A 23,169-nucleotide genomic window follows, 5' to 3' on the forward strand; every position below is an offset into this window, starting at 1 on the left:
TTATATAATGTGGTGGTATATGGTGAATTGGAGACTGAAATTCTAGGATGCCTTTTTTTAATGCTTTAAGGAAAAACATAAAGCCATGAAATGTTGAGAATGCGTTCTCAATGCATTCCATGCATGTGAAGAGTTGCTTCCCAGCACGTTTTAAAGTTTGCCACCTGCTCCAGGTTCTTGGAGCGGCCTACAGCTCTCAGAAACAGAAGAATTGTAGTCATCAGCTGTAGTTCTGTAGTGGATGGTAGAGTCAGAGCTTGTCTGACTGCTTGAAGAGAGACTTGAGAAAGCTGATGGACAATTGATTGACAGCTACCACAGCAGCAAATTGACAAGCCTGAACACTAAAACCAGCAAACTGCTTAAGTGATATGCTGGGAAGCAGGGCTTTAGCTTAACTTTGTTAGCTTATAACACTGGTGTTACAGAGGTTACTAGTGTTGCGAGTTCCATGTAGCACAGACCAAAAAGTTGCAGCCCAAAAATGAAATGTCTGTTAGAATCTCTAAAAACCAAAAACAGTGCAGTTCATTACTTAAACACACTGACAAACGACAGTAATGCATACAATGAACACACAATAACAAAAATATTTTCAGACAAACATTTTTATTTGTTAGTGAAAATTTAAACAGAATAACTTGTATTAGTGTGTATGTGTAATACATAGGTATGTGTTAAGAAGTTTGTGTCATACTGCATGTATGTATATGTGTTTTAGAGAGATGTATGTGTCTGTATACAACACATCCATAATTCTGTGTGTCCGTATGTGTGTGTGGAAAGTTACACCACCAGCACATCTGCTGCCCACTGCTTTAATCGAGGCTTCCATGTCCTCTCAGAAGGGGACAACCTTTGTTTCTGCTGTTTGGCCTGGATTATTCAAATGGGCAGCCTTCCCTATTGATTCTGACCATATCTTCTGTAGTAGACACATGAAGGCTGCTGTGAGTGGTGTTCTTAATATGTTTTTGTGCAGAAAATCCTCACTCACACTGAGCAAAGGAGATTTTCAGTACAAGCAGTATTTCAACCAATTGTGGGATGTTCTGAAATATAAGAAGGCAATTATTTTTACATAGCACAGACATGGCTTTGTAAATATTGAAGAATGTCAAATTCTGTCCACACACCTCAAACTCCCAACAGTATGGCTCTTTGGTGAGGGTTGCCTACCACAGCCTTAGTTAGGACTTGTCCTTAAAGGTGGTCCTGACGAGCATTTTCAGCAGCTGCCATTCTCGAAGGACCCGCTCTAGCTGATATCCACCACTTTGTTAATAGAGTAACAGAAGGAAAAAAGGAAGGAAGAAAACTCTGGCACTACGGTCTTAAGTGAGTGGGCGATAGTGCCAGCATGCTCTGGTTGTTGTTTAAAGATGATTGCATCCCTGGGTGTTTGTTAACATTATCTCTTTTAAATATCTTGTTTCCCCCGACATAAGAATTGCTTGATTTGCCCTTTTTCGCTGCTTCTGAGCAATATTAACAAAATAAAAGATGTGCCGCACTGTACTTATATAAACTTTTCCTTTCTAGTCAGACAGTTGGTGCAGGTTTTATGTGTCTTTTATCCCGATGGCCTTGTTTTCTTACGTTCTCATTTAAGTGTTTAAAATATCACTCCATTTTTTTCAGTATGAAAGTACAGCTTCCAAATTCCATTAGATTCTCTGAGCCATTTGCACATACGTCTACCAGTGGACTGGCAGCAAACACAAAGGAACTGTGGGAATTGTTGTGGAATTTAAGGCTAATTACGTTGATATGCTAACAATTTGTTATCACAACAGACTACAACTACTCTGCGGCATTACAGCAAGCCATTCCTTAACAACAACAAAAAAAAAGCGGCTTGCAAAGCTGTCACACGAGTGCTATGTATACAAAATAATTTATTGCACAGAGTTTATTTTCATCGCATGTGCACTATACAGCTCTTGAAAGTCAACTTTTTGCACTGCTTTTTCAAACTCACTATTGTACACTCACTGTTACACTGATAGGTGATCCCATGATCACACAGTGTAACAGACATTGGATGCCTAACATTGTTTGCTACACCAGTCTGTTAAGGTCACACGACACTGTCAATTAGACATAGACCACATAACGCCAGTCCTCCTAACAGCTGAAATCAGACATACCCAGGTCACTGATTTAAGAGTGCCACAGTATGTTTGCAATATTAGTCACACTTGCATCTGTGACAGCCATTGTCAATATGAACTAGTGAAGTTTAACTGTTGTCACTAATATCAAATATCAATAGTGTGAATATGCATTTGCTTCAGCAATACTGAAAGAGTTGTTTACAGCACCTAGTCCAGTTTTAGAAAACTAAGGTTCTCTTCTTGATTGTGAATTATAAAAATGTGTAGATGAGCATATAATCTTAGTGCAAATTAAAAACAAAATTAGTGTGATAAAGTGTCATTGTGTTAGACACACATTTTTGCTGTGTGATGCATGCTTTACTAAGCTGAACAGTTCATGCACGTGCACAATAATTGTGTCCGCTTATCTTTTAATATAACTGTATGCGTTCAGGCTTGTGAAATGATATTAGGTCAGATCAGTTAGGAAGATTTACAGCTTCTAATGGAAAGTGACTAGAACACAGATTCAGACACTAAGCTGATACTTTAAGATGCCATCAGATTAATTAGGAAAAAAGTGCATGTCTAGGGTTTTAACCTCTTAAATGCTCACACGTTCACTTTACCGGAGATACTTCTTGCCGCACTAACTAAAGGTCTTATAATATCCTGTATCCTATTCTTACCTCAGAGAGATTTACCTAAGCTTTCTTTTCTCTTTCCTCCACAACATTCTTTGTTCTTTTCTTGTTTGGTCAGCATTAGCACCTCAGCACTGTATATTTTGCAAATCAAGCATCTTATTTCAATATAGGTTACATCTGTGGTTCAAACTTATTTTGAGACAGATGCCCAAAAATGCATCTTTGGGAATGTTACTTTACCTTAGACAGGTAACAGTAATGATACTAAGGATCCCAAGGATAGATGTTGTTAGCATTACACTTCATTAGTGGTTACCTTAGCAAGGTCAGTTGTAAATCCACATGTTCAACTGTACATCTTTAAAACCTGGCAGTGATGTCACTCTCAGCTTACACACGTTCTAGTAGTAAAGTCAGAAGAGAAGGAAAAATGCCTTATTTTAGTCCTTAGCAAGGTATAGCACAGCGCTTGTTTTCTTGTATTTATTTATTTTTTTATTTATTTTTTGTGCTTAAAAACACCATTACAGCATGTTCATAGATAGGGCTGTGTTTAGGGCTCAAACGATTCATCGAGTAATTTTAATAATTTGATTATTAAAAAATTCTTGACACAAATTCTTTGCTTTGCTGCTTCATTTAACACACGGCTCCATACCGCACCAGAGTTGGAAATGCGATCCACATTGGCGACTAAAAACAGACTGCAATAGAAGCGTATTTAGGAGCAGCGTATGAGTAAAACATTTGATAACATTAAGCTCACTGACACTGATAACCCAACAGCAGGAGACATGATGACGGTGCCGTAGTTTAACATGGAGTCGGAGTCTGTTTACACACCATGAAGAGCAAAGAGGTGGAAATGTTAGTGAGATGTTGAGCTCAGGTTGAGTAAAAGAAAATGTGTTTCTAGTGCAGGGGTAGGCAACTCCAGGCCTCGAGTGCCGGTGTCCTGGAGGTTTTAGATGTGTCCATGATCCATCACAGCTGATTTAAAGGGCTAAATGACTCCTCAGCATTTCTTGAAGTTCTCCAGAGGTCTGGTAATGAACTAATCATTTGATTCAGGTGTGTTAACCCAGGGTGGGATCTAAAACCTGCAGGACACCGGCACTCGAGGCCTGGAGTTGCCTATCCCTGTTCTAGTGTCTAAAACAACAGCGCTGTTCCTGTAATCACCATTCAAACCTTTACTGGGAAAAAGCTAGCTGCCCTTCATCCATCAACGTATAAATCCTGCTGCTTACAATCCATAAAACATAGCTTAATTTTTTTTCTACTTTATTATTTCCAATTTTCTTTAAATATTGTGATAAAATCCCATTTAGAGCCTGGGCAGTGTCCTGCATATGGTTCATTTAATGAGTCACAATTGCACAGCCACACAGTTGAAATGTTTCACTGTTTTACAGATGTTTTGTGCACTGCCGCCATATTGGATTGTAAAGTTGGGGCTGTGATTTAACAATCACCACTCTAAATCTCCCAGTTAGAAGTCTGAGGTGTTCCGGTTGAAATTTTTGAGTGGGGTGCCAGAAATACGACTTCTGACTTAAGATGGAATGCACCAATACTTCCACGCTTACAGCTTTTTCAGCGAGCCAGCCCACTTTTTGCAATGATGCAATGTTTGAATGCTAAACATTATTACGTAATACTCTCAATATTTGCAGTTTAAGTTTTCCACGCAATGATTGCAATCCTGCACTTAAGTTCAAGCCTTGACCTAGTCATGAGTTTATCTCCTGTTTTAAGCAGTCAGTTGGAACTTGAATCTGCCTCATAGATCTGGCCGAATATAGTTATTTTTCCTCTAAAAAAAGTCCCATCATGATATCAGTCTGTGTGCTAGACGAGGAGATGATGGACTACAGATAAGTGAGCCCTTAGATTGGTGGGGGAAGGCATATACAAGATTACTCTAAAGAGACTGATTGTATGGGGGTGGAGCGTGATGAAATGGACTGAGAAAAAGACAGGAAGGGGGTGGGGTCTTAAAGGTGTAATGGAAGGGGGCAGAGAGAGAGAGCATGGACCTCAAGCCATTGATGGAGAAGTGGGGAGGGGTGAAAAGAAAAAAAACACGTAGGAGTAAGAGAGAGAGGGAGGGGGAGAGGGAGGGAGGGAGGAGTGTGTGGGCTGAGGCTTGCTGAATGAGGAAGCAGTTGAGCCATTTTTTTTTTTTACTGTTGAGTAACTGCATGCTGGCCTGCCTGTGTTAGAGAGGGTGAGAGCGGGACCTGGACGAAAAAGTGTTTCTTCTGGATCTTATCAGAGCTCAGTCCTCTCTTTCACCTTCCCCTCTCAGTTTCGTATACATCTTGATTGCTGTTTGTGACTATTTAAGTTGGGGAGGCCCTGGAGAGGACACACAATGGAGCGAAGAGCCTCTGGCAACTGGGCTGTTGTACTGTTGAGAGGGGGATGGTGTAGAGAGAGGACCGGTTCACACAGCTAACACAGCCTGCCGGCTGTAGGTTTCCAGCAGCCTGTCCTCCCGCCTGGACCTACTCTTTCCCGGCTGGGGCCTCTTTTTCCTGGAACAGCCACCCTCAAACTACACTTGGACTACACTACGGATTACTCACCGTGTTCTGTGGGATTTTATAATACATACTGGAGCCTGAAGAATAAATCTATTATGTTTTTTGGATTGAACAAAGGGAAAAACTAACTTCTCTGTAATTCTTCCGTGCCCTGTTTTGGTTTTTGCTTTCTCTTTCTGTTTAGAGGAGTTCGTAAATGGATTACAAGATGCATGCCAAATCAAACGATTTACTGGATTTCCAAATACTGGATACACTTCTGGAAAAAATTGCGCATTCAGTCTCTGTTAAAAGGTAATGTTATCTGGTTACTTAGAGTATGTTACATTTTTCTTCAGAAACTCTGTTGAGTCACTGAAGGTCTTTATAGTCTTATATTTACAAAATGTTATAAATTTGTGTACATGGTTAAAAAGTATAATAGAAAACACTAAGGACAGCCTGGAGTCATGGTTCTTGGGACTATCATGTGGTTAGAAAGACGAGTTTTACGGGACCCAGCAATTCAATCCTGTTTAGAAATATGTCTTCAGTTTTATTCTGAATTGTATTTGGTATCTAGATTTCAGCCAGAAGCCTACCTCCTGGCGTGAGAGAGAGAGAGGAAGGGGGAGTACAGAGGAAGACTGTAGGGTTTTGTGTGTGTGTGCGCGCGTGTGTGTCTCCTGATTCCTGGCAGGGTTTGGCTTGCTTATCCTAACCAGCTGGAAGTTTAACTTAAAAGAGACTACATGATTCTTGCCTTTTCCTGTTATGTGTCTGACTCATGGTTAGTCTATTCGAGTCAGTCTGTATGACTCATGTAGTAAGCGGTTATAATCAGCACAGGGGGAATTTTTTTTATATGTGTGACCTTTCACTGAATTATTGAAAAGTCATTACTTTTGTTTCAAATTTCCATAGAACAAATGTAAACAAAGACAAATTTTGTTTGACTTTCATATGTGATGAAACTGAAGTAGCACAGGTTATGGGTGGTTACTGATAGTCATCGAAAACTAGGATTTGGAGGTATCAAGAGTAAAAATACAGTGCATTGGCCAAGAAGTCTTGAATTGTTCCCATAGAAACATTGGCAAAATTAGTTTTTTCTTTGCTTCAACACCTTGAAATTGAAATTCCTGTCATATGCTGTAGCGTTTCAAGTTTATTTTGGTATGTTTCTTGTTCCACTGGTGTACCATGAGGATTAATACATACATTTTTATAATCAATCTTATTCTTAACTATTATTAATCAAGCATAATTTTACTGTAAGTTCTTCTAGTGCTTTTCTTGATAGTTGGCTTTTTGTTGCTCACTATGAGGCTGCTGTACACAGCCTGATGCGTGCATGTCTGGTGCCATCTGAGCCCTGTTTGCACCTGTAAATTTCACGTGGTGATCGCACGCCCACTGGGACAAGTATTTGCCCTTGCAAGATGGGATTTACAATCAGAAACACCCTTAATTCATGGATGACTCGTTACCTTATAAAAGTTTTTCACATCAGTGCTTTCAAAATAATAACAACTATATTTGTGCCTCTTTTCCACATGTACGTACTGAGCTTGACTCTACTCTTCTTGGTTTTGGTTGTTTTACATTACAGTCAAGTACCACCTTTTTATGCTTGGTGTCCTTATAGCAACACAGCCAGTGGACCAGTATGCTGGTTTGTGTAGACCCATTTCTGTCATTGCCAGGTTTAAAAACTTATCAGTTTTGATTTTTGTGAAGGGGTCGCTCTAATGACTCATCAGTGACGCCACTAACTGGCCAGTTGGTGGCATTCAGGCTGATGTCACATTTTGTCTCAGAGCGCTTGGAACCCCGGCCAGGTATCAAGTACTACTACCTAATGAAAAACCCTAAAAACTGAGTCAACTCAAGGCAAGCCAAGCAAGCACTAGTGGAAAGGGCTAAAATTGAAACTGACTAAACCCATGTTGAGTTTCAAAAACAAAAGTACACTTACATTTCTTGTCTTACCAGTCGAAAGGAGAGGGGGAATAAAAGGACATATGCAACAAGAGTGTTAACGACCCGAGAAATAAAAACATAGGTGGAATCAGTACAAACTTGAAAATTGACTGTCAAGACAGTAGCATTAGGGTGGAGCTCCTCCCTGAAGAGGAGCTGAAAAGGCTGGTGTGTAAGCAGGGAAATTGTGCTGTTGGCTTTGTCAGTGTGGTTCAATTAATTATTTATTTTCATGCTTTCAGACAACATAAGCCATCATTCGAACTCCTGGGGCAGCCCCCCCCCCCCCCCCCCCCCCCCTTAACCTTATACATGAATGATTAATAGCTTACTTTTACAGGGAGCACTGATGTCTTGCTATATTGTGTTTTGCTTCTATGTAGGACAGTCGGTGATGCTATATGTAGGACTAGATATCCTCACTTGAGATTTGTAACCCCCACCCCAGTAACCAGAACCACTTCCTCTCAAGAAAAAAAAAATTCCACAGCAGTCTGTGGTCCAGGTCAAAAGTCAACTATTATTCCAGGCCTAAACCATGCAGCCACAGGAAGCAAGCCTCTTGACCTGTGCTGGGGACTTTTGGAACCTTGATCTTAGATGCAAATATTACTGTTAAATTATCACAGCAGGTCATTCAAACTTGTTATATAAGTTTCTCTTAGAGACAAACTGAATGTGAATTGGTGCTTGCTAATATTTGTGCAGTTTAATATTAAGAAAATCTGAGCAAGCAACTTTGTCTTGCATGTAATTTATTTGAAGTGCGCAGCATCCAAATTAAAACATGTGAGGGCAAAAAGAAATTGCTGGAAAAGGCACTCACAAAAACAAGGCATATGTACACCTGCGCACAATAGCCCCTTTTCCATTTACCTACTTGGATCGACTGGTTTTCCATCCCAATTGAATACCACCTAATGTGTATAATCGTCAATCATATAAATGCTGCTGATCAACTTGTGACTTTCTAATATCTGATACGAATGCTACAAAAAAGGTGGATGTCGAGGCAGCTGTATACCTACCGCTCTGTCTGTGGCTTTTCGTCAGACTCTGGGACCATGGCGCTGTTTTTTGGAGCCATTTCCCTCATTGCCAGGTTTCAAAAATGGCGGTTTTGCTTTTTGTGAACGAGACACTCTCATGACTCATGGAGTGACACCACTGACCAGCCAATCGGTGGCATGTGACATCTTCAGTCACTTCATTTTGGATCGCTTGGAACCCCGCTAACCAGGTTCCATGACCTAATGGAAAACCCTGAAACCTTGAGAAGACTAATGGAGAATTGGCTAATGTTCCCTTTAAGCCGCAGTCAGTCTAAAAATTTGTGAATCAGCCTCAAATGCTGCACTCTAGTCACCCACTTTCAAGCTAGAATGTTTATGTATACAAATGAGAGTACTGATCGGAGGGTTCCTCAAGTCATGGTGTCCTCTGGCCAGTCTACAGCATAACACAAAAGTGTCATCACAGCATGTGAAAAGCATAACTGACTGATCCACAACTTTCGCAAATAATTGTGAGAAATAGTGGAATCCCTCTGCACAGAGATATCAATAAAAAATAGTCACTGATAAAAGTGATGTATTTATTTACATTTTTATATGATAAACTTGGCACTCATCATGAAGATATTGTGCGAGTGCTGTCATTGGCTTTATATACAGTAAGGATGGGGGGAAATTGATGTAGCATATTTTTAAATAAATATTTACTCTGCAAATACATTGAACAGTCACTCAACTCATCAGTTTACTAGTAGAGAATCTCCTTTGCTCATATTTTAAATGTTAAGTTGCTGATAACCAGGTACTCTCAGCACTTTCCTCTTATCCTAGTGGCAGGTTTGCTTGACACTGTTGTGGCAGTCTCATCCTGTAGTTAGACTGATTCCAACTCAATTGTCATGGACTACAGTTCATGTTCAGCTCTTGAGATCTGTTATGAGCTAGACCCCAGTCTAACAAGGACCTGTAACAGGTAGAAAACTGATTCAAGTGCTGCAACACCAAACTCACTGAGGCTGCAGAGCAGAATGACCACTACTACAGTCCAAGACTGTGGAGCTGGAGTTCACCTACAGGATGGAGCTCACTGAATATATAGCCTGTAATGTTGTTCAGTTACATAGTTTTCACGAATAACTTTACACCTATTTTTGGCGTAGAAACTTGTAAACGGAAGTGATAATTCACTTAAGAGAGCGACTGCACCTCCGTTTGCACTGGTCACATATGCAAATACTCACCTCCATAAATTGAATATAAATCTATGGGAAACACTATTTAACTGTTTAATGTTGTTTATGTTTTAAAGACGGTTATGTAGTTGGAAAAGTTTTTTTTTTTACATGTATTAAACCAAAGTTTCATTTTACTCGGTTCACTTTTACTGGTTACTTCCTAAAACATGAAGGGAACCAGACAGAACAGGTTTAACAGGTTTCCTTCCTAAGTATTTTGTCAACAGCATTTATGGTGTTCTAAATTGCAAAGACCGCAAACCTTGTCCATGTTGTGTTTCTGTTAGTGCAAATGATCAGCAGGCCAAAAACCAAATCACTGCACGGTTATTAAATAACAAAATGCTCAATATTAGGTAAATTGACCAATATAGGTGAATTGGAGATGCCAAGAAAGGTGAAATGAAGGAGCTTTTAAAAACACTAGAGATGAGGCTTGTTGCTCTCTGCAATGTTTGAGTGAAGAGATCTACATGACATTTATGCTTTCAGAACATCTCCTGGAAACATTGTATTATAATGCGCTTGTAGTAATAAGTAAGGATGTAGACAAAAAGCTCAGGCCTGGAAAAAATGCAATAACTAGAAATCTACATACTTACCTGTTTGACATAAACATGAATGATATTGTTCTCAGTAGACACATTTGTACTGATTGTTCTTGACAGTATCCAAAAAAGGTCATGAGACAATATAAGACTAATGTTCATTTATTAGCATGTAGAGGAGAAGATATTTTGGCAAATTGTCAAATACATAACACCCACCTGTTTACAGTAGTGATTGTAAATGTGTCATGATGACAGTCAGAACAGGATATCTAAGATGATCTTTCTGATGTCCAGATAACTTACCCACATGTTGTTATTCTGGTTTTACTAGGCTAATTGTTTTCCTGTGACATTTAGTCTGCCAGGCATCTTCAGTCTTCGGATTTAAATATTTCTTTTAATGTTTGCGATTTTCTACACATCTAGTGATACTGTTGTGTTTTTTAAAGCCAGACAGGGAAAGAAAAATAGTCGTAGACAGCACTAATTTCCTTCGGGATTAATAAAGTATTCTGATTCTGATTTAAACTTTCCCAGGTGTTGTTGAGAAAAATTTAAGACTACAGCCAATGTTTTAAAATGGTGTTTCATTTATGTTGTTGAGCTAGATGGTTCTGCAAATGAAGATGGCAAAACATTTCAGCCAATTTCACTGCAGCCTTTAGGTTTCAAAGACACTATTTCACAGGAATGCATGCAAATGCTGGATGCAGTCAAATTGGGCATTAACCTTTGTTAACCTGCTTACTGTCTTCTGACCTGTGTGATGTCAGATCGTTCTGATTTAACGTGACAACAGAACAAGTGATCATCTAGCGAATTCAGATTGAGTGGAGTTCATGTGATCATAGCTTATGTTCAGCCCTGATAGGGAGGTCAGTTAGACATATACAGTCAAATGTTTAAGTCCACTTGAAAAATGGCAAACATTCATATTTTGCTTGATTGGATCTTAACAAGGTTCCAAGCAGAGTTTCAACATGCAACATTAAGAAATGGGAGTGAGACAAAACATTTTTCTGAGCATGCAATTTATTAAAAACAACATTGAGAGAGGCTGTTTTACAGCTGATCAAAAGTTTAAGACCACATGCCTTTAAAAGGCCAAATCTGTGCAAAAATGAGGGTTCATTGTCATTTTGTGTCATGTAGTCACACTGTCATGACGTTCTGATGGCAAAAGCAAAAAAATGTTCCCTTTTCGAACGTGGTCGGGTTTTTGAGCTATATAAACCAGGTCTGCCGCAATGTGCCATTACTGCTGAGCTGGGATGCAGTAACACAGTCTACTGGAATTTCTTAAATGACCCTAAGGGTTATGGAACAAAAACGTCAAGTGGAAGACCCCCCAAAATTTTGCCAGCACTGAGCCAGAGGATCTAATTGGCTGTCCGTAAAGACTGCAGCCCCATAACCATCAGACGGCACCTGAAACTGAAGGGCTTCAAAAACAAAAAATATCTTCAAAGGCCGTGTCTTCTTGAACGCCACAGAACTGACCGTTTGAATGGTCCTGATGATTTCTAACGTTACTGGCATGAAAAGCAGATTCCACCTGAGATGTTTTCTACGCCCTACATTTCAGGGGGCGCCATGGTCTGGGGTGCTTTTTCCTTCAGTGGAACAACGGCACTTCAGGTGGTGCAGGGCCGTCAAACAGCTGCTGGTTATTTCTAAATGTTGTAGAGAGCATCTCTCATGACTGAGGGCCCTCGTCTGTATGATAACACCTGGGTTTTTTTAACAGTGCTACAGTACACAGTGCCTGCAGGACAAGGGACTTTTTCAAGGAGAATAAAATCAGTCTTTTGGACCACTCTGCATGTTCCCCTGATCTAAATCTAATTGAGAACCTTCGGGTATGGATGACAGGGGAAGTTTACAAAAATGAACAACAGTTCCAGACAGTAGATGCCTTTTGTGCGGCCATCTTCACCACTTAGAGAAATATTCCCACTCATCTCATGGAAACTCTTGCATCAAGTATGATTTTTTTTTTTTTTTTTTTGCAATTTTTCAAGTGGTCTTAAACTTTTGATTGAGATTGTATGAAGGCTGATGCAAACATAAAAGTGTACTGTAGCTGAAGATAATACTGATTCTGAAAAAAGCAACATAATAGTCTTTACAACTATGCCAGTATTTATAATGCTGTAATAACTGCAAACTTTTACATATAATTTTCTTGGGGGAAGAGAGGCGAGAGAGGTCTCCAAAGGTTTTCAGCATCATTGCAACATTATTTTCTCTGAGCACAGTGTAGAAAGTGCAGAAAAAAAGCTTGCATGTGCTTTTGGTGTACAAAATATCCATGACAATAAGTTTGATTTTCGTTCTGGTTTCCATCATTAGTCAGGAATGGCATCTGATAGTCAGTAGACTGAAATCATGCACAAAAAGGATGATTTGTCCAACAATCACTAAAGCAGAACACAAAAATGTGTTCTGCAAGTTGTGCGGTGCACAAGTTGTATCTGCATCATCACAGGTGTCATTTTTGGAGATGACCTTGAATATTGTGATATAATGTTTTATCGTGTATTGTCTACCACAACCTTTCATATTATTTTTGATCATTTGACAAACAAATTGTATTTTAGTGTTTAGTAAATTAATCCCTGCTTGGCTAGATTTGCACATCGGTGTGCTGAGTCTAGACAAGTTCTGTGGCTTTGTTTATTTTAAATTTGTTTTTATTTGGTCTTATTCACAGGGTATGGTACTTTTGCCTCCAGCTACAAATGTACCATATCACCTGGACCAGTACTGCTTCTTTTTTATGTGTTATTGGTTGTGGTCATTCAACATATTGGCAGTTATTCAGATTCTCCACTGTGCTTTAGTGCCTCGGGGGGGGGGCAACACAGTGATCATGTGGTGTGCAAACTGCTTCCTCCTTCTCAGAAAGTGACTCACCAAGAATGAGATTAGTCACAGATCCATATAGTTGTGTGTGTGCATGTGTTTATCTTTGAAGGCGGATTTCAGAGTATCAGACTGGAAAGCTTGAATACACAATCTGATGATCAGTATTTTTCCCCCAGAATACTGCTGCTGTTGTATTTTTACTCTGTTAGTCTAGATTGGTTTTTAGTTGGACTGTTGTCTTAACAGCCTTTGTGTGTAATTTGAATGTAATGTCCCTGACTGCCTGGGAGAGAGTACATTATGTAGGACTGAGCGTGCGGTGGAACACACAGTCCCTCGGCTGCCAGATGACGCTAATTCTCCTCTACTCTCCACCCCTGCCCACTCACATCCAAAAGCACTCCCAGGTCTTGAGACAGAGTGGGAACAAAAGATCTACTACAACAACAACAACAACAACACACACACACAAAAACAAAACTGAAACAGTTTATGATTTTTATTGAATTCACATCAGTAGACGGTTCTTATTTTATATAGTACGCCATAATATACACTTTCTATGATCAATCATGAGTTAATGCATCTGATTGTGATATCTTTTTGGAAATAACATTTCTATTAACAGATAGAGAAACTGTTATGGTAAAATTCAGACAGTTCGTTTTTGGTTTTCATTTGAGTAGTGTTTCTTCTTTCGGTTGAGAGGAAAATTTGTGAGTTGGTGGAACTATGTCATAATACTCACTGAACTAACAGTTTGAAACCATAAAGGAAATTAAATCATGTGGTCAATTCTTATGCTGACAAAATCCCCAGTAGATTAGTCAATGATTTGCAGATCTAGGTGTATTTTACATTACGTCTGTTGCTGCCATGGTTACATATAGTCAGGGACAATTTACTTATCTACCTCAAAAATAGATACAAAGAAAAGTGAGAAAATAATAGAGCAAAAGAAAAGGCAAGAACTGTGCCAGGTTAAAAAGGTGCAATTTTCTGTGTCTGGGTAGTTCAGAGTAGGGCAGGGCAATATGGCCAAAAATATTTATCACGATATACATTTGAAAATTTGCAATAACGATATCACTGACGATATAATTGACGCAAGACAAAATACTTTACAACTCCGCAACTTTATTAGTGCAAAAAACCCCCCATCAATGTATTTTCACTTAAACAAGCAGCTGTTTTTTATGTGCATTAAAGCTATATACAAATTTAACAGTGCAAATGCAAATTTCTTGCTGACAGTTTAACCAAAAGGCATTTCCAGTGGAAACTGGCCGACATATTATACCTGGTTATGCTCAGGATATCCACAAAATTTAAAAAGAGGTTATCCACACACAATACGGTAATATTATGTTGAAGCACAGTACGTATCACTCCGCGAGGTTCCTGACTACGGTAGCCATAATGCTCCAACAATCCATCAAGCGGTGCGGCTTCGTAGCTTAGCAAAGTCGTACTAAAACATTTTTTGACAGATTTTTGAGCAGCATGTACCACATAAAAACAGTTTGGTAATAAAAACGGCCTGCTTGCATGCTCTACCAAAAAATGTGCTTTGGTGTGTATCTGATGGACGAAAGCCAAACCAGTTCCATACCACTGAAGTTGCACCATTTTTGGTTCATCTGTTTCATTCAACAATCCGCTTTCGCCCTTCTCATTCTCCGTTGCCGCCATGCTTTTTCCACCATGCGCGTATTAAAACAAAGGCACTGCACATGCGCGTTTACCCATATTCTATCGCGATATTTCATTTTCTTATCATTGCCTAACATTATTCCGGTATTACTGTGAACAGTACCCCTAGATCAGAGTATAATATCACAGTAACTCTCACATTGGACAAAACTCTAGTCACAACCCGTCCCCTCACCATGTGTGGATGGTGACTTGTATTTTTAAATAATTTCCCCCAGGGATCAATAAAGTATTCTGATTCTGATGGTGGTACGGGATAAGGAAGGGTGAAAATCCATATTAAACTGTATATGCATTTGTAACAATCATATGGTGTAGCTTATTAAGATGATACCATTAAGTTAAAGGAAGGGTACTTCTAACATTTGTTTATTACTTTTTAACCATGTTAGTTCATATGAGATTTATATATCCTGACAACATTAGAAGATGGCTTAAGAATGTCTGCCATATTGGACACGATACAACCACTCTTTGCTAAGGAAAAACATGCATTGCTGGCAATGCTTCTTGGAGTTTTCTAATTGTTGCTGGGTTGCAAAGAATGCAAAGAAAACTGAATAATTGCTTTGGTAGCCAGAAGACTTCCACAGTTGGCTGTTGTTATTAATTTTTGTCTGTAAATACTTGCTAACTGCTTGCTGAGTGGTAGCACAACTTGTGAAAAATTGTGACACGAACCAGAAATTAAAGTAAAAGTTAGACGTTTTGAAACATTGTTGCAATACTTTGAAGGCAAACCTTCTGCATTTCAGGGTTGAACTGCGCGTTTCACAGTCTATTTAAATATGAGGATTGTGTAGTCTTACTTTGAAGGCTTTTATAATTCTGTAATCATTTGTACATTTAAACTAGCCAAAAGTATCTATATAACAAAGACTGGAAGCCAGGGAGAGCTTCAGTTTAATGTACATCTGCAACACCAGTTACTACTTTTGCTTTTTTCCATGTTACCAAGTCTGTCATAGCATTTAATTACAGTTAATACTAATTCTTCCCTATTATACCAAAGTAGATAAAGTATTTAACATATTCAGTTATGAAGGATCTTTAAAAAATTCACCCCGCCAACAGTGTGTTCTGGTTCAAGGCCAGATTTTCTGAATGAAATCATCACTGGGAACTTTGTCTTATTTTTAATATGACTGTGTAAACATTACAGTGCATGTTTCATCCTCTACTCACAATCAGAGCTGACAAAGTGGACATTTTTTCAACTGATAGAAGAAACTAACTCATTGTGTTGTGATTAAATGGCCGGTATACCACTAGCCTTGCAGCTATTTTATTTATTTGATTGTAAACATGGTATAAGGGGTCTAACTAAACTTTGCGTTGAAATGTAAAATGTTATTGGCTGTGTAACAAAAATCATTAGTTTAGCAAAGACTTTGTTTATAGTTTTGCTAATTACTCTTCTTTTCTGTTTTTAGAGAGTCCAGTGAGGAGTGCAATGGGATCAGCAGTGCTCTGTCAGTGGAGTCTGTGCCGGGGCCAAGATTAAACTGGTGTCCTGCCAACACCACTACCTCTACCCCTGCCCCTGCTTCAGCTCCAGGGCCCGAGCCCAGGTCCTGCCTTATCAGAATGGGTGACGGCCTGGACACAGCGCAGATGTCGGGCAGCAGCAGCAGCCAGGGGCAGGTTCAGCAACAGTGTAACCCCCCACCCCCAGAATACATCAATCCCAACAGGCCAAAGCGCCAGACCAATCAGCTACAGTACCTGCTGAAAGTGGTTGTGAAAACCCTGTGGAAGCACCAGTTTGCCTGGCCTTTTCATGCACCAGTGGATGCATTGAAACTCAACCTGCCTGTAAGCTTTGTTTTAACATAAAATGCTTGATTTCTCCAAGATTTCATGGACTGAGTAGATGTCTCATAGATCAGCCCAGCTTCTACACAATCTAATGTCCTGTATTTACTTATTTGTACTTTTTTATGATTTATAAATGCAGGCAAACTGACTAGAGCTGTTCTCTGCATGTATATGCAAGATTGAGAATAGCAGGGCTCTTTTTTTCTATTTCTATTTTATCATTTAGATTGTTGCATTTGTCATTGCACAGTATGAAGTCATATTAGACACACGCACATTATATCATCCTCAGCTGTTATAATCTGTAGTTAATGGAATTTAAATTTAATTTACAATTTTGGCTTCCACAAAACAATCAGAGCAAGATAACTGGGATTAAACAGTTACTGTGTTGTATGCTATTCTTTTGCTTTGCCTTTCAGCACACCACTCTCCTTTTGCACCTCTATAAAGATCTAAATTTAGTCCCCAGAAAACTGTGGCAGACTCATTTATGTTGATTTATTTATTTTGTTTTTCAATCTAATTACATTTATCATCCAATTGAAAAGCCATTTCTTTTTTTAAGTTTAATGAATCCACATTTTTTCCAAGCCCTGAGTAATCATGTTTAATGATATGCATCTCGCTATATAAAATCCAATCCATTATTATTATTATTATTATTATTATTATAATTAATTATCAGTCATCTCTCAAGCCACAATAATGAAATGTTTGCCAGAAATTGAACATTTATTGAACCTTCTGACATTTTTTAAAATTAGTTAAAAAAAAAATTTTTGTTTGTGCAATTTATTTTGGTTTTTCGTGATGGGGCTGACAATGATGATATAAAAGTGCCAAATATAATACAGGAGGTGTTAAGGGGTTCACTTTAGTAAAGAACCAGATTGCATTGAAGAGTTTCCACTTGAGTTTTTTCTGACCAACTTATTTGTAACCATTTCAGGACTACTACACAATAATCAAAACCCCTATGGACATGGGAACAATCAAGAAAAGGCTTGAGAACAGTTACTACTGGAATGCCCAAGAATGTATCCAAGACTTCAACACGATGTTTACCAATTGCTACATATACAACAAGGTACATAGTTGTACAACAGAGCCTTATCAATATAACGTTGCAATAATTCTGAAGTTGTTCCACTTGAACTAAGACTGTTTTTCTCCCTTTGCAGCCTGGCGATGATATAGTGTTAATGGCTGAGGCTCTAGAGAAGGTTTTCCTCCAGAAAGTCTCAGAAATGCCACAGGAAGAAACTGAGATTGTTGTCATGACAGGAAAGGGACGTGGCCGAGGCCGGAGAGAGGGAGGTATGGGTCTCTAAAATTAATTTCTACCAGTTAGCATGTATTCCTAGTTTTTCCTCTTTAAGATTGTATATTTAGGGTTCTTTATTTATTTATTTCAGTTGAGTTATATTAAAGGATTGAGAAAATGCACCTTTTAAAAAGGCACTCAATGAATCAACATTTTTCTTTCCTCTGAGTAATCATGTTACCCCTATTTGACTTCAGAGTGGCTGCACATTTCGGTGTGCACATGGATAGGCATTTCTTTGGTCTACATTATTATAAAGACCAGAGAGAGTGTGCAAAACTCTGATATTTGTTTCTGATTCTATATGCAAGAAGAGTTTTTAATCTAAAACTTTCATGAGAAAACAACCGTTTTGTTCTTTCACATCCAGGTCTAAACTTGAAACCCGGGGCCATTATGGATCCTTTGTCAACAACTCCTCAAACACGTGGCCTATCAGCCCTCCCAACAGGGCTCCAAACTCGAGGACCAGTGCAGGGTCCGCCTTCACTACCTCCCCAGCCTTTGATGCAGGCCCTGGCAGGCCATGTGCCCCCAGCGTTATCCAGCCATGCACCACAGCTCGGAGCGCCATTCTCCCTGGGTCAGTCAGACTGCCCACCTCAAGTTCCTGTAATGACTTCTGTGCCTCCCCCTTCCCAGACCTCTCTTCCCCCAGCAACAATCCAGAGCACTGCCCCCATGCTGCAGACCTCCATGACCATGACCAAAGTGAGTGTACTTGACAAATGGATGAATGTTTGGGCATGAAGACTCATCTTTGACCATGCTTGGATCAGACATATGTAGATAAGATATAATAACTGCTTAATTCCCTTTCTTGTTTTACTGCTATCCAGCCAAGAAAGAGCCAAAAAAGGAAAGCAGACACTACAACGCCTACTGCAAATGACCAGCTGAGTGAGTCATCGCCAGCAGAATCTAAGTCTGGGAAGACACTACCCAGGCGAGAGAGCGCACGGCCTACGAAGATTAAAAAGGACGCTCCAGACTCTCAGCATCACATAGGCTTGGGGATGGGACTAAGCGGACCGAGTGGAGGTCATAGCCCCAAACCACAGGACCAGCTGGGGTATTGCGCCAGTCTGGTTAGAGAGATGCTGTCCAAGAAACATGCTGCTTATGCCTGGCCATTCTACAAACCAGTTGATGTGGATGCACTGGGACTACATGATTATCATGATATCATCAAACATCCAATGGACCTCAGCACCATTAAGGTGTGCAGAAAACACATATTTTCAGAGAAACTAAACAGGGGGCATTTTTTGATGGCAAGTAATTAATACCTTTGATGTATTTAATAGGCCAAGCTGGAGAACAGGCAATACCGGGATCCCCAGGAGTTTGCTGCTGATGTGCGATTAATGTTTTCCAACTGCTACAAATATAATCCTCCAGACCATGAGGTGGTAGCCATGGCTCGCAAACTACAGGTACGTACATGCTATTGTTACATTTTTAAAAAAGATGCAAGGCAAAAAGTTGATCTATGTAGAGTTTTACTAGCCTTAAAGTATCCAATATAAGGGGAGGCTGTTTTGCTGCCGTTCTGATCTCTGATTGCATTCTACTGAATTTAATTTTTTGTTTTGGAATTATTTGATTTATTTGCTAGTTTATACAGGGCTCCTCTGCAAAAAAAAAAAAAGCAAATAAAAAATAACACTGCAATAAATCATCAAGTCTCACATGCTGCAGTTGAACAGGGAGCAGAAGTCATTAATATGTTAGTATCCTGCCCAACTAATGTATGTGTGTGTAAAACACCAATTTTGATAGTATGCTTGCTTCTTTTCATTTGTAGGATGTCTTTGAAATGCGCTTTGCCAAGATGCCAGATGAACCAGAGAGCAAGCCTTTAGTTTCTGCCCCAGCTCCTGCACTTCATCACCCTGCCCCTGTTAAGCCTCAGCCTCCTCTGGCCCACGTCGCCTCATCTTCGGACAGCTCCAGTGACTCATCCTCTGAGTCTGAGTCTTCCACTGATGACTCTGAAGAGGAAAGAGCCCAGAGGTTGGCAGAGTTACAGGAACAGGTCGGTTGTCTAAGAAAATTCAGTTGAGTTGTTGTCCACACCCTGAAAACTTTTGTTGACAACTGATCTAATTTCTGTATGCAGTTGAAGGCTGTCCACGAGCAGCTGGCTGCCCTCTCCCAACCACAAGCCAGCAAACCAAAGAGAAAAGAAAAGGAAAAGAAAGAGAAGAAAAAGGATAAGCATAAAAGGAAAGGAAGCATGCCTGTCGATGAGATCCAGGATGCTACACCTCTTTCGCAGCCGTCTAAGAAGATTAAGACCAGTAACAATAACAACAAAGAGATTGTTCCCAAGAAGAAACCCAGGTGGGTATTAAGCGGTCTCCTAAAGCTTGAACAAAACCTTTATAAAGCAGTCAGCCTGACATTTCACAATCTGTTAATTACCCTTTCTTCATTTTATATACAGCTTATTGTTATGTTTTCAATAAATGCCAAGAGGCTTGGTTATCCTATGACATTTATTACATAGTTTATCTTCTTATAAATTATGAGTCTTAATTGTTGATTGTTGTAATCCAGCTTATTAGGTAACTTTGAGTGGACAGTTTTATTCATGTTAAGAGTTTTAGTCTCCAGCTGTAACTGATTAGCTGTAGGTATGTATTTTCTGTTTTTACCATTTCGAAAAGGTGACTGATTTACTAGAGCTTAGTCAGCATTGGTAAATTTTTGTGTTTTGCCTCTGTAGCAAAAAGGAGACGATGAAACCTGCCAGCTTGCAGCCTGTTCCTAGTCTGGAAGATGACCTGGGAGCCACTCTGTCATCAGTTACAGGGGAAAAGTGCAAACCTATGACCTATGAGGAGAAGAGGCAGCTAAGCCTGGACATCAACAAGCTTCCTGGTGACAAGCTTGGCCGTGTAGTACACATTATCCAGTCCAGAGAGCCCTCACTCAAAAATTCAAACCCTGATGAGATTGAGATTGACTTTGAGACGCTAAAGCCTTCCACTCTGCGTGAACTAGAGAGATATGTGTCTTCCTGCCTCCGCAAGAAGAAAAGGGTTTCAGGTAAGCCAGTGTATGAATTATAGTAAAAACAAACATCGGAACCAACTCCAAATCTATTTAAAAAAAAAAATACTTAGTCTTGACAGAAAACATTCAGAATTCTGCCATTTACCATCACTATGAAATCAGGAAATGTATGAACATGTGCATTGTTTTGTAGTTGATAAGACTATGGAGCCCATGGCTACCTCTAAAAAGACCGGATCTTCTTCAGACAGCAGTGGCTCCAGCTCAGACAGTGAAGTGGAGGTGCCAGGTGAGTTACTCCAGATATGAGCATTCAGATTTACATAATCCCCCCCCCCCAAAAAAAAGAGAAAAGTATGAAATGTTTATGTTTGTACATGTTTATTTTCCCAGGAACGATAAAACAGCCGAAAAAGAAGAACCATGCTGTAAAGGAGGGGAAGGGGAAGACACATTCTCATATTCAGACTCTACCCGCTCAGGCTACACATCAGTCTCAAGCTGCAGGCCTTCAGTCCAGCAGTCAGATGAAGCAACAGCAGCACCATCACCACCACCAGCCATCTCCTGCAGGCTTCATGGCGCCCTCTGTTGCTCCTCTCGAGTCTTCTCAGTTACTGGAGACGAGCTTTGACTCCCTGCCACCTTTTGGTCAGCCCATCATGCACATGTCCCACCACACAGGCAACGCATCCTCGTCACCTGCACCTTCTCACCTCAACACTCATTCTGCTGGGCCAGTGTCCCCTGAGACACATCCTTTCCTCAACCAGCATTCCGTCCTCCCATCTCCAGGTAAGGTTTTATGCAGAGGCCAATTGTTTGATGACTCTAGTCCTGATAACTACCTAGGTTGCTATTGCTTTTGAAGCTACAACTGCATTTCTCCTCTACGGAATCCTACAGTTGTAATGCAGGTTACAAAATGACCACTAGTTCACTTTTTTCCTATTAAACCTATGTTCTAATAGAGCACATATACTAAAAATTGTATTTTTGCCAACAAATTCACGCTAATAAAGTTTTGCGTCTTCTACCCTTAGCCTTACACAGTTCCATGCCTCAGCAGCCTTCTCGGCCCAGTCACAAGGCAGCCCCTCTTCATCCCAAACCCCCTCAGCAACCAGCGCCACCTCAGCAGCCGCAGCAACAGCAGCAGCCACCTCTGCAGCAACAGCCACCTCTGCAGCAGCTCCAGCCTCAGCCTCTGCCTCAGCCCCAGCCAACAGCACCACCACCACTGCCACAACAGCACCAACTCCCCTCACAGATTCTTCACTCTACTCAGCCTCTGCACCAGCGGCCTATATCCCCCCCAACACTCACACCCCAAGGCTTGTTGTCTTCTCAGCCACCCCAGATGCTGCTGGAGGATGATGAAGAGCCAGTGTCTACAACGCCAATTAACCAGTTATTCCTACCGCAGTTTCAGCAACCGCGTCAGACCCAGCAGGCTCGTCAGCAGCAGCAACAACCAGTACAGACTTCACTCCTGCAGTCTGTTCAGACACAATCTCAGCTTTCGTCTCAGACTACCTTGGCTCCTGCCCAGCACCCTGTTCAGTCCCAGGCTCAGTCAGCCCCGTCACATCAGACGCTGTCCCAACAGATGCCCTTACACCAGGCCCGCCACATGCAACATACTCAGCAGCAACAACAGCAACCACAACAGCAGCAAGTGAACTACCAACATTGTCCCATACTCCCTCCTCAGTCCCAGGGAACACAACACAAAGCGTCCATGCCCACCAATAAAACACAACAGATTATCCAGCAGCAGCAGCAAGAGCAGCCCTCCCCTCGCCCGACCAAGCCTGACCCTTATAACACAGGTTGGTCGAATGAAATAGGACAGAAATATATTTTGTTACCTGGATTTTTTTTTTTTCCCAAATGAATCATGTTTGCAGACATCTTATTTCCCTTTCTACTGTTTACAGGTCATATGAGAGACAACCCATCCCCTCTCATGATGAATTCTCCCCAACTTCCCCAGTATCCACCTGTGTCGCACCAGTCTCCACCTCACAACATGCAGCCTAAAAAGGTGAGAACATTTCTGTCAGGTTGGCAACTGTTTTTAACTGAGGCAGAGTTCGAGGCTCGAATAAGGTCTGACTTTGATTCAATTTGATTGCCATGCAGCAAAGGGCCCCTGGGACCCAAGGTGTGTTAAAAGAGGAGAAACTTCCTCCATCACCAGTGATGAGAGGGGAGCCATTTAATCCTGCAATGAGACCAGATCATCATAAACATCCTGAGAGCAAGCCTTGTCAACCAAGCCACAGCCAACAGAGTAAGAGCTCCCTAACTACTTCTCCTTAATGTTTTCCCCCCAAAATGAAATTAAGAATTAAGAAACTGTG

At 40.4% G+C, this 23,169-nt stretch overlaps 1 protein-coding gene across 3 annotated transcripts in view; it reads left to right on the forward strand.

Moving 5' to 3' along the window:
* brd4 (bromodomain containing 4) overlaps positions 1-23,169 on the forward strand; it is a 35,279-nt gene that overhangs the window by 10,212 nt on the left and 1,898 nt on the right. For 2 of the 3 annotated variants that reach the window (XM_026164636.2, XM_026164637.2), the window contains exons 1-15: positions 4,877-5,589; positions 16,071-16,452; positions 17,408-17,545; positions 17,640-17,775; positions 18,153-18,493; positions 18,622-19,002; positions 19,090-19,218; positions 19,590-19,820; positions 19,905-20,128; positions 20,514-20,836; positions 20,997-21,092; positions 21,197-21,598; positions 21,847-22,635; positions 22,744-22,850; positions 22,949-23,099. In XM_026164636.2, coding sequence (XP_026020421.2) covers positions 5,492-5,589; positions 16,071-16,452; positions 17,408-17,545; positions 17,640-17,775; positions 18,153-18,493; positions 18,622-19,002; positions 19,090-19,218; positions 19,590-19,820; positions 19,905-20,128; positions 20,514-20,836; positions 20,997-21,092; positions 21,197-21,598; positions 21,847-22,635; positions 22,744-22,850; positions 22,949-23,099 — 3,928 coding nt within the window. In that variant the 5' untranslated portion in view covers positions 4,877-5,491. Of the gene's footprint in view, positions 1-4,876; positions 5,590-16,070; positions 16,453-17,407; positions 17,546-17,639; positions 17,776-18,152; positions 18,494-18,621; positions 19,003-19,089; positions 19,219-19,589; positions 19,821-19,904; positions 20,129-20,513; positions 20,837-20,996; positions 21,093-21,196; positions 21,599-21,846; positions 22,636-22,743; positions 22,851-22,948; positions 23,100-23,169 lie in introns of those variants that run through there. The other variant, XM_080300795.1, reaches the window with a different exon arrangement.

The sequence above is a fragment of the Astatotilapia calliptera genome, chromosome 4 (assembly GCF_964374335.1).
Source record: "Astatotilapia calliptera chromosome 4, fAstCal68.1, whole genome shotgun sequence".
Classification (NCBI taxonomy): Eukaryota; Metazoa; Chordata; class Actinopteri; order Cichliformes; family Cichlidae; genus Astatotilapia; species Astatotilapia calliptera.